This window comes from Molossus molossus, unplaced genomic scaffold (assembly GCF_014108415.1).
Source record: "Molossus molossus isolate mMolMol1 unplaced genomic scaffold, mMolMol1.p scaffold_m16_p_1, whole genome shotgun sequence".
Taxonomy (NCBI): domain Eukaryota; kingdom Metazoa; phylum Chordata; class Mammalia; order Chiroptera; family Molossidae; genus Molossus; species Molossus molossus.
In genome coordinates this window covers 144,621,710-144,634,564 of record NW_023425344.1, presented here as the reverse complement: position 1 = coordinate 144,634,564, position 12,855 = coordinate 144,621,710, and the positions used below count along the sequence as shown (strand labels likewise).

General features: G+C 37.8%; 1 protein-coding gene across 1 annotated transcript in view; it reads right to left on the bottom strand.

Annotated features, from left to right (window-relative positions):
• ITGA8 (integrin subunit alpha 8) overlaps window positions 1-12,855 on the bottom strand; it is a 210,531-nt gene that overhangs the window by 37,884 nt on the left and 159,792 nt on the right. The window contains exon 24 of the mRNA XM_036263831.1: window positions 1,606-1,711. Within this exon, the coding sequence (XP_036119724.1) occupies window positions 1,606-1,711 (106 nt within the window). The remainder of the gene's footprint in view (window positions 1-1,605; window positions 1,712-12,855) is intronic.

Sequence of the window (12,855 nt, the reverse complement as noted above, 5' to 3'; positions counted from 1 at the left end):
AGATTCCGAATGGCAAGGCTGGGCAGACAGAGGTGTTCGTGTCGACACTACACAGGAGTTGATGCAACCTTCCCATCTATGTAAACAGCTCATCAGCTTTGAAATGGCATTACTGTTACTGTAGAGAGTGAGGTTTGAGATGAATGTCATAGAATTATTAAGCCAGTGGCACGGGTTACATAGAAAAGGGACAGAGGGCTTTAATCAAGAAGGAACCTCAAACAGAAAATGGCTTGGAATATCATTTTTACCAAAATTCCACTCCTGATCCCTTGAAAACGGACAGGAATACCCACTCTCCACTCAGAGCATTAGCTCTATTAAAAAAAAAAAAAAAAAAAAAGCCCGGCCAGTGTGGCTCAGTGGTTGAACATTGAGCATTGACCCATGCACCAAGAGGTCACCAATTTGATTCCTGGTCAGGGCACATACCCAGGTTGTGGGACCAATTCCCAGTGGAGGGCATGTTGGAGGCGGCAATGTTCTCACTCATCGATGTTTCTATCTCTCTCTCTCCCTCTCCCTTCCTCTCTTTCTGTTTGAAAATCAATAAAGAAAAAAGTTTTTAAAAAGAATAGCTACTAAACTAATCATTTACTCTATCTTGGTTTCTAACTGTAAAAAATTTAAATGTTTCAGGTGATGTATGAGCAAAGCTCTTCCCTATTCACTATTCAACACTTGAAGTGGGAAAAGATGACCAGGGTTTACTCATGAGCCACTGGCTTCCTTCTGGAAAATACTCATTACCAGACTACTTCAAATCTCAGAATAAGCTATTCATGTCTAATTGGGCTTATTTCAATGACCAGTAAAATTATTCTGATCTGTCTACCATCCACCCATCATATGTATTATATATGCATTTTTTTGGTATAACAGTGACTAATCCATAAAATTATCTCTGTCTGATACCTTCTGGTTGGTGACCTTCAGTTTAAGATGTGGGTGGGTTTTAAGGATATCTAAAAATGTAAGAATAAGGGAAATGAAGTCTAGCGAGCCAGTCATTTTTATGCTTAGGTTGTCTAAACATTAAAAAGAGAGGAAGTAGCCCTGGCCAGTTTGGCTCAGTGATTGGAGCATCAGCCCACAGACCAATGAGCTGCAGGTTCAATTCCGGTCAATGGCACACACCTCAGTTGCAATTTGTTCCCGGCCCTGGTTGGGGTCATGCGGGAGGCGGCCACTCAATGTGTCCCTTTCATGTCCATGTTTCTCTCTCTCTCCCTTCCTCTCTCTCCCTCCCACTCTATCTGAACAAAAATGGAAAAATATCCTCTGGTGAGGGTTAAGAAAAAAGAAAAAGAAAAAGAGAGGAAGTAAAAAATATAAAAAAAAACAACAACAAAAAACAGTAACAAGATAAAATGCTTTTCTCTATATAATGTCTCTCACCACTAAAAAGCAAGCGACCATATAGTGGTTACTTAACAGGACACACCACCAGCATCCACTGCAATATGATAGCAGAACAATACACATCTAGGCAGTATGTGAAGCTCAGGTACTTCTATTGTTGTCTTTTAAAAAGCTATGAAATGTTTATTAGTAAAGAGCATAAGAATAAACCCCTAACACAGCTTCAACAGAGACAACAGCTACCTCATAAATATGTTCCACCAATGGTCCAACTCCCTCCTCTTTGCGGGGCTCCTCTTCTGGTTCCCAGTTATGAATGGGCAGAACAATCTGCGGAGGGTGGGAGACTCTGAAACATGGAACGTTACATTAACTGCTGATGACGGCACACGGAAAGAATGTTTCAGTAGTGTACAGTACAACAGGACCAGGAAAAGTGGCTCTCAATTTATTCGAATAGATACTGCCTATAAAGAAAACAGTATTGAATGTGATGTTCAGCAAAATAACTATAGGAATAGTGAAGGGTTGGAAACATCCATCATGGGCTCTTAATTAGCAGTCTCTAGCTCAGAAATTGGCTATTTTACAGTATCTCATCTCTTGGCCACTAGGGGGCAGAACAAAGAGCATTTCTGAGTTGAGATGGATAATTTAACATATATGTATATAAATATATACAATTATGTGTATTAGATCCTGTGTAAGTGCAAGTGTGTGTGTGCATGCGTGTATATGGAATATCTAATTCCTACTTTAAGCTATATCAAGAAACAGAACTTTTTATGTGAATAAAAATCTAGAATTCTGTGTGGTGTGTTACATGTCCAGTTGTGAACATTAACTAATTTCCAGTTAAATACTTCATAGTAGAAAAATAACCACTTGTATATTTCCTCTTTCCTATATTTCTTTGGCTTCCCATTAATTCACCCAAAGCGCTCAAAAGACCAGGCCTGGAGCCAAAGCAAAATAAAGCCTTTTCGTGCTCTGGAGTTGCTTTATAGATAACTCAACAGTGAGTGAGAGAGTTAAATGATGTAATCATGTAAGTAGGATATTAACTTGACAACTAGGTATTCTTGCCTGAGACTTACACCTAGAGCATGGGCACTGGATGAATGAAATACAATATACGGCATTATTCCATATCAAAAGCTGATTATAAACCAAATACCAAATGATTATTTTTATACAAACTTAAAAAGGATAATAATTTTCAGAAACTCCACAATGTTTTCTAGTAATTTTCAGCTAAAGATATGTTTAAAAGAATTTCTAGCCCTGGCCGGTTTTGCTCAGTGGTTAGAGTGTTGGCAGGTTGTGGGCCTGGTCCAAGGGTGCCTGCCTAGGTTACAGGTTCTATCCCCGGCCCTGGTTGGGGTAGTACAAGGGGCAGCCAAAATATGTGTCTCTCTCCCATCTCTCTCTCTCCAACCTCCCACCCCCCTTCCACTCTACCTAAAAATCAATGAGAAAGTATCCTTGAGTGAGGATTAAAAAAAAAAAAATCTAGATCTTCAGTTAAGAGTAACTTCAACATTATCTTTTCTGGCAATCAGCTGTCTAAAATGCCCTTTAAGGGTATCTGGTAATTAACAGCCTCCAGCAACTTTAAACGTTATCTTTTTTCCTCCCTCTGGTAAGCAGAAAGTAAGCTATTGGGTTAAATTCTGACCCAAGGGCAAATAATTTAATGTCTGTGTGTCTCTATATCCTCATCTGGAAAATTATGACAAACTTTATGGATTGTACATAACAAATAATTGGAAAACACCTCAAATGCCTTTGGTCAAAGTTAATGTGGCTGCATTGTGTTCCAGGGGTGGGAAGGAGAAGTACATTTTTAAAACTGAAAACCACAGAAATGTACTGAATTGTAAAGTCTTTTGCATTCATCCTTAAAGTGTTACTATTAAATAAAAAGCACAGAGCACAGCCTTGCTGGGCAGATACCTCAACATTCTCTACCCTTAGAGTGGTTGTTGCTATGCCATGGTCCCTTCCCTACTCGATGTGATTAAATCCTGGTTAGAGCAAACGCAGGGAGCTCGGTAAAGAGTCCACGACAGGACAGGTTTCCTTCATCAGAGGGCAGCCCATAGAGCTGGAGCTTCCATTCCCATATGGTTTTGATGACCTCACCACTCCAAGCTTTACTTTGCTTTTAGCTTCTTCGCTTGGCAACAACAGAGAGTTGGTTCCATCATGCCTACATCCATTGTGAGGCACTAGGAAAACTTTTTTTGTTGTTGTTGTTCTTATAAACATCAGCCCTAAAGGACTGGTCATACATCCTCTAGGACCACAGATCTGGGGCCAGTATTCTGTGCTCAAAAGCCCTCATTTTATAAATGAAATAAAAACTGATCTCCAGAGAAGTTGAGGGTTAGTTACCAGAGAAAACTACAACTCAGGTTTACTCAGTACCACCCACACTGTCTCCAGCATACAACACACCACAGGAGCCACTGAGCTGCAGTGGTTTTAGTAAACACAACTTAAAAAGAAAATTCCAAGTCCATTTCTGTAACAAAATCAAATAAAAATCTATAAAGAAACCTAGCACAGGGCATGGAAAAATCACTGAAAAAGTATGACTCCTACAGCTCACTGTCTGCCTTCTGAAGACCTTTCCTAACCCGAGGAAGCATGGCAAAGAATGGCTCTAGAGACCCCAACTAAATGAGTTCACTGTTTTCAAAGTAATTATTTTTTTAGAAGGAAAGGAGAAAGACTATCAATAACTAATTAGTCCTGGACGAACAGCCAGTGCAGTAACCCAACAACCATATGGAAGAGCCCTCCCTTTCTAAGATAGGGGACAGAGCATGACTCTACAGAGACCTCGAGGAATGAGAAGATTTGGGTGCTCAGTGCTAGCACTGGGCATTAGGAAGGGCTTTGAGGGAAAGCAATGAATTAGGTTTTGATAAGTTAAAGTCTCTATGTTGCCAATCAGTTGAAATCTGATGATGCAGTAGTATGGCATGAACCTTATTTTCATAACCCTGTTTTCAATCTGTCTTGGTCCAAAATAGCAAAGACTACCATTTATGGAATAGTATTGGCTGTGCCTGCCGTAGACGGTATCCATGCAAATATTCATGATTATAGGCTTTCTGAACACAAACCCATTTAATGCTGATTATTCTAGAAAAGATAGATTTTTATTGTTCAAGATCTCAATCTATGTGGTGCTGCTTCTTGCGGCCAAGTTTACTTCTTACATACCTATGCCAAGTTAACCCTCTGTGCCAAAAAGCGACCTTAAGTCTGCCTAAAGGCAGTGTTGACATTACCTGGCTTTGAAACAAATAAAACAATTCCCAATATTTTCCCCATTCAAACAAAGAAATCCATTTGAGTTTGTTTTTAAAATTATATAAACAGTGGTAATTTTTTTTTAAAGAACTGGTAGAGATAGTGCATGATAACATACACTGGAATAAGGATCGTTGGCCAAAAAGAAAATTAAATTTTCCTGAAGAGTGAACATAGATTTTCAACACAGTAGTTATTTGTTAAGGATTGAACATTGGAACTAATGTTTTTGCTGAATATTTGGAGGAAAGAGTTTCATTTTGTTAAATGAATAAAAAGAACTTTTAACACTACCTTAGAGAAAAAAATATGGTCAATTTTTGAACATTAATCTAGCAATTAAAATAATTGTACCCACATGAGAAACCTAACTTTAATTATCTGTTTTGATTATTGGCAAAGTGAATAGAAATTTCCTACTTTTTTACTTAGAAACATTAGCACAATGATGACAGAAATACATTTTAAAATATTAATCTCATAAAATGAATATGTGAGACTAAATGGAGTTATATTAATTCCTTAGCTGCTCTGGGCTGAGTTATCTCTTATGGAATAAAAGCAGTTCCCAACTTAAAACTTATTTTGGAATTAAACAGTTTCAATTTATTTTTGGTTAACAAAACAAAGATAAGCTAAATATGAAGAAAGAGAAAATTTTATATACACTAGTTATGATTTTTTGAAAGATAGTAAATAATAATGCTTGTGTTTCTTTCTCTGATTTTAAAAATAGTGTTTTTCTTATCAAGAACAGGGGATAGGGGAATTAAACTAGAAATGCACAAATGTAAAATAGATTAACTCCAAATATCTGTAAATCAAATAGGTCACTTCCTATGAGTCAACTCATAAGTTAAAGAGGAAATCACAAAGGAAATTAGAAAATATTTTGAAATGAATTACAATGAAAACCCAACATATCAACACTTTAGCATGTTACTACAGCAGTTTTTAGAAGGAAATTTATAGCACAAAATGCTTATGTAAGAAAAGAAGACAGGTCTCCAATCAATGATCTAATTTCTACATAGAGGAATGAGGGGGGAAAAAAAGAGAAAATCCAATCTAAAGTGAGCAGAAGGAAGGAAATAATAACAATTAAAGCAGAAACTAATGGACTATAAAATAAAAACAAATAATAAAAAGATTTTTAAAATTCAAAAAAGTCAATGAACAACAACAAAATGGTTCTTTGAAAAAAAGATCACTGAACTCTAGACAGACTGATCAGGGGGAAAAAAAAGGTAGAAAATAAAAATTGCCAATATTGGGAATAATGAGGGAGTATCATTAGAAGCCCTACAGACAGTAAAGAAAATGAGAGACTATTATGAACAACTATGTGCCAAACTACGTAACAATTTAGATGAACTAGACACATTCCTTGAAAGACAAACTACTGGGAATTCCAAAATGGCAGCACAGTGAACGGAGCTACACAGACCGTCTCCCAGAACCAAACTGGAATTACAACTATAACACAGACAAATCGACGGAAAAAAACACCGGAAAAGCAGCTTGCGAGGACCATACAATGAGGGACACTGACTCCATCCCGGTAGGCTTGCGAAGGCGCGAGACGGGGCTGGGAGCCCACGGTCGGCAGCTCGGCAGCGGCCTCAGCTGGGAGCAGCGCCCTCGGGTCACACTCCCAGGCGGCCCCACAGCGCAGCCGGGACAGAGGCTGAAACAGCCACAGCCACTCACCTTGGGCTCCGGCGGAGGGAGGGCAGACTGGACTGGAACTGTGTCAGGACACTAGGGATTTGGAAGGCACTCAGAGCTTTTGCTGAGTTGCTGCCACGCAGGACGGTGACCATATTGCTCCTTCCCAGGGCTTGGGGAGAGGCAGCAGCCACTCCCTCGGAGATCCAATACCAACCACTAGGCCATTGAAGTGCTAATTGCAGGTCATTAACAACCAGCATCTGCCCCACTCTCGTAAAAGCCCCTTGGCTGAGCACCTGAGGGAGTTTTTCAATCAACTGACAACCCAAAACTCATAAAGTAACCAGACTGCTAGCCTCCAGGCAAAAAACTACAGGATAACAGTACCATTCACGGGCTAGCAACTTTAACCAGGAAAGTAAAACTTGACAGTGGTGTTTAACGTGGGTCCTCCCTCGCTCATCTAAACCCAGGAGAGGGAGCCACAAACAGCAGAACAACAACACACACAGAGAAAACTTGACAGGCTCCAAAGCCCACAGTGATAGCCACAATGGTGAAACACAGAAACAGAAGCCAAATGAAAGAGCAAGAGACCTCCACCGAAGATTGTATTAATGTGGAGCAGTTAGGCATGTTAACAGAGCTAGAATACAGAGCCATGATCTGAATTGAGGAAACTCAATAGCATGAGTAAGGACATAGAGATATGAAGATAAACCAATTGGAAATTAAAAACCACCAAGAAGAGATAAAAAAAATGACATATCAGAAATGAAAAACAAATTGGAAGGTTTAAAAAGCAGAGAAGAGGAAGCTGAGAACCGGATCAGTGAATTAGAAGACAGGGTAGAAAAAAATCAACCAATCAGAAAACCAAAAGGAAAAAACGATTAAAAAACAGAAAGACAGCTTAAGACAACTGTGGGAAAACTGGAAATGTAATAATATTCACATCATAGGAGTCCCCGAAGAAGAAGAAGACGAGCAAGGGATAGAGAATATATTCAAAAAAATAGTGACAGAAAACGTGCCTAATTTGGTGAAGGAGAAGGCATTCAAATTCAAGAAGCACAGAGAGTCCCAAGTAAGAACCCAAACAGGCCCACACCAAGACACATAGTAATTAAAATGCCAAAAATTAAAGACAAAGAGAGAATCCTAAAAGCAGCAAGAGATAAGCAACAGGTTACCTACAAAGGGAACCCCATAAGGCTCTCAGCTGACTTCTCACAAGAAACACTACAGGCCAGAAGGAAATGGCATGAAGTAATCAAGGTCATGAAAAACAAGGATCTAAATTCAAGACTACTCTACCCAGCAGGCTATCATTCAAAATAGAAGGTCAAATAAAGAGCTTCCCAGACAAAAAAAAAGGCTAAGAGAATACATTAGCACCAAACCAGCACTGCAAGAAATGTTAAAAGGACTGCTGTAATTAGCAGGAGAAATGGGAAGAAAAATAGAACCACACTAAACAAAAATGGCAATAAATAAGTACATATTAATAATCACCTTAAATGTAAATGGATTGAACGCTCCCATAAAAAGACACAGAGTAGCTGATTGGATAAGAAAGCATGACTCATCTATATGTTGTTTACAAGAGACCCACCTCACAACAAAAGACTCACATACATTGAAACTGAAGGGATGGAAAAAAATTTTCCAAGCACATGGAAAGCAAAAAAAGCTGGGGTAGCAATTCTCATATCTGATAAAATAGATTTCAAAATAAAGACCATAACTAGAGACAAAGACGGCCACTACATAATATGGAAAGGATCTATCCAACAGGAAGATATAACCTTGATAAACATATATGCACCCAATATAGGAGCAACAAAATATATTAAAAATCTTCTGGAGGACTTCCAAGGAAAAATCGACAGCAATACAATCATAGCAGGGGACTTCAACACCCCGTTGACAGCACTGGATAGATCCTCTAGGCAAAAAATTAGCAAGGAAACAGAGACTCTAAATGAAGCACTAGACCAAATGGATTTAATAGATATCTACAGAGAATTACCCCAAAAGTACAGAATACACATTATTCTCAAGTGCACATGGGACATTCTCAAAGATAGACCACATGATAGGACACAAACTAAATCTCTACAAGTTCAAGACAACTGAAATCATATCAAGCATCTTCTCAGATCACAATGGCATGAAACTAGAAATCAATTGCAACAAGAACATGCAAAGACATTTCAACACATGGAGGCTAAATAGCATGTTATTAAACAATGAATGGGTCACCGAGGAGATCAAGGAAGAAATTAAAAACTTCCTGGAAACCAATGAAAATGAACATACAACAACACAAAATCTATGGGATGCAGCGAAAGTAGTTCTGAAAGGGAAGTTCATAGCACTACAGGTCTACCTCAAAAAACAAGTAAAATTTCTAATTGACGGTCTAACCTCACAACTTAAAGAATTAGAAAGCAAACAAAAAGAAAACCCCAGAGCAAGTAGACGGAAGGAAATAGTAAAGATCAGAGCAGAAATAAATGACATAGAGACCAAAAAAACAATTCAAAGGATCAATGAAACAAAGAGCTGGTTTTACGAAAAGATAAACAAGATTGATGGACCCTTAGCTAGAGTCACCAAGAAACAAAGAGAGAGAACCCACATACACAAAATCATAAATGAAAGAGGAGAAGTAACAACCAACACCACGGAAATACAAAAGATTGTTAACAACTACTATGAACAACTGTATGGCAACAAATTCGACAATCTAAGCAAAATGGACAAATTTCTAGAAACACACAGTCTCCCAAAACTGAACCAGGAAGAGATAGAAAACTTGAACAGACCAATAACAACTAAGGAAATTGAAGAGGTAATCAAGACTCTCCCAGCAAACAAAAGCCCAGGCCCAGATGGCTTCACGGGGGAGTTTTACCGAACATTCAAAAAAGAACTAACACCCATTCTCCACAAACTATTTCAAAAAATTCAAGAAGAAGGAAGACTTCCAAACATGTTGTATGAGGCCCGCATAATTCTAATTCCAAAACCACAAAAAGACACTACAAAGAAAGAAAACTACAGGCCAATATCCCTGATGAACAGACGCCAAAGTCCTGAACAAAATACTAGCAAATCGGATCCAGCAATACATCAAAAAAATTATTCACCATGACCAAGAGGGATTCATTCCAGGGATGGTACAATATTAGCAAATCAATAAATGTGATACACCACATAAACAAAATGAAGAATAAAAACCACATGATCATATCAATAACGCTGAAAAAGCCTTCGACAAAATCCAGCATCCATTTCTGATAAAAATCCTCAGCAATGTGGGAATAGAGGGATCATATCTCCACATAACAAAGGCCATATACGAAAGACCTACAACCAACATCATACTCAATGGGCAAAAATTAAAACATTTTCCTTAAGAAGAGGAACAAGACAAGGATGCCCACTTTCACCACTCTTACTTAACATAGTATTAGAAGTCTTAGCCACAACAATCAGACAGTAGAAAAAAATAAAGAAGATCCAAATGGGAAAAAAAGAAGTGAAACTGTCATTATTTGCAGATGACATTATACTATATGTAGAAAACCCCAAAGACTCCATCAAAAATTTACTAGACTTAATAAATGAATTTGGCAAAGTAGCAGAACACAAAATTAACGTCAAGAAATCGATGACATTCTTATATACCAATGATGAACTCACAGAAAGTGAAACTAAAAAAACAGTCTCATTTACCAGCATGGCAAAAATATTAAGATACCTAGGAATAAACTTAACCAAAGAAATAAAGGATCTATTCACACAAAACTACAGGTCATTAAAAAAAAAAATAGAGAAAAATATTAAAAAGTGGAACCACATACCTTATTCATGGATTGGAAGAATCAACATCATTAAAATGTCCATACTAGCCAAAGCAATCTACAGATTCAATGCAATCCCCATCAAAATACCAATGACATATTTCACAGAATTGGAACAAATACTTCAAAAGTTTATATGGAACCAAAAAAGACCTCAAATAGCCACAGCAATCTTGAAAAAGAAGAATAAAGTCACAGGGATCACATTACCAGATATCAGGTTATACTACAAAGCCACTGTAATCAAAACAGCCTGGTACTGGCACAAGAACAGGCATGTAGACCAGTGGAACAGAACAGAGAACACAGAAATGGACCCAAGGCAATATGCTCAATTAATATTTGACAAAGATGGCAAGAGCATACAGTGGAGTAAAGACAGCCTCTTTAATAAATGGTGTTGGGAAAATTGAACAGCTACATGCAAAAAAATGAAACTAGACCATCAACTTACACCATACACAAGAATAAACTCAAAATGAGTAAAAGACTTAAATGTGACTCATGATACCATAAAAATCTTAGAAGAAAATCTAGGCAGTAACATCTGAGACATCATACATAGCAGAATTTTTACTGATATATCACCTAGGGCAAGAGAGACAAAGGAAAATGTTAATAAAAGGGACTACATCAAACAAAAAATCTTCTGCACAGCAATAGAAACAATCATCAAAACGGAAAGGCAACCCACTGTATGGGAGAACATCATTGCCAATGATATATCAGATAAGGCGTTAATTTCCAATATATATAGAGTGCTCCTACAACTCAACAAAAGGAAGACAAAGAAGCCAATTAAAAAATGGGCAGAGGATCTACATAGACACTTCTCTAAACAGGACATACAACTGACAAAGAGACATATGAAAAAATCAACATCACTAATCATCAGAGAGATGCAAATTAAAACAACAATGAGGTATTACCTCACACCTGTCAGAATGGCCACCATCAACAAATCATCAAACAACAAGTGTTGGCGAGGGTGTGGAGAAAAGCGGACTCTAGTACACTGCTGGTGGGAATGCAGACTGGTGCAGCCACTATGGAAAACAATATGGTGTTACCTCAAAAAATTAAAAATTGAACTTCCATTTGACTCAGTGATCCCATTTCTAGGAATATACCCTAAGAAGCCTGAAGCACCAATCAGAAAGAATATATGTGTCCCCATGTTTGTAGCAGCACTATCTACAATAGCTAAGATCTGGAAACAGCCCAAATGTCCATCAGTACACAAATGGATGAAAAAGCAGTGGTACATATACACAATGGAGTACTATGCAGCTGTAAGAAAGAAAGAGCTCTTATGCTTTGAGAAGACATGGAGGGATCTGGAGAGTATTATCCTAAGCAAAATAAGCCAAACAGAGAAAGACAAATATCACATGATCTCACTTATTTGTGGAATATAATGAACATAACAGTCTGAGGAATGGCGTAGTCCCAGAGACATGGAAATGGGGTGCAGCCTGACAACTCCCAGAAAGGGGGTGGGGGGAGTGATAAACCACAGAACTTATATGCATGTATATATGAATAATGGACATGGACAACAAAGGTGGGTACATGGCAGGGGTGGGTTGTGGAGGGGGGTACCAATGAGGTAAAAAAGGAGAAACATCTGTAACAAAAAAATAGTTAAAAAATTAAAAAATATAAAATAAGAAAAACTAAAATCACGGTGTCGTGTTTAATGTAATTAGCTCAAAATTAGCTTCACTTTCTTTCAAGTATGACCTTTAGAATCCTCCTGATTGCTCACAGTGTTCCTAAGTAGTTGCTTCCAAGACCAATGGTGTGAGCCTAACAATAAAATATTTCAAAAATGGGGGGGGGGAAGAAAGACAAACTACTAAAGCTTGCTCAAGTAGAAAGAGAATATAAATAGCTTTACATGAAATAACAAAACTGAATTGTTAAAACCCTTCCTACAAAAACAAAGAAAGAAGAAAAAACCCCAAATACTCCAGACTCTGATGACTTCACTGGTGAATTTAACCAAATATTTAAGAAAGAAATAATACCAATTCTACACATTCTTTCAGAAAATAGAACAGATGAAAAAATAATTTCCACACAGTTTACAGAGTTGGTATTCCCCTGAAACCCAAATCAGAAAAAGAAACTGTAAGAAAAAAAAATTACAAATCTTTATTTCTCATGAACATATATGCCAAAGTCACTAACAAAATTTTGAATCCCACAATATATAAAGAGAATAAACATCATAGCTAAGTGTGCTTTGTCCTCAGAAAGTTTGGTTTAAAATTCAGCCCTGGCTGGTTTGGCTCAGTGGTAAGAGCGTCGGCCTGTGGACAAAGAGTCGTGGGTTTGATTCTGGTCAAGGGCACATACTTCAGTTGTGGTTTGATCCCCAGCCCTGGTCAGGGTCCTGCAGGAGGCAACAGATGGATATGTCTCTCTCACATCTATGTTTCTCTCTTTCTCTCTTTTCCCCTCCCTCCCTCCTTCCCACTCTATCTGAAAACCAATGGAAAAAAATATCCTCAGGTGAGGATTAAAAAAATAAATAAAATAAAAATAAAATTCAAACACATACACAATGTAAAATATTATGTCAAAAACATAGATGTGGAGGAGTGAGTAAAAACTAGTATTT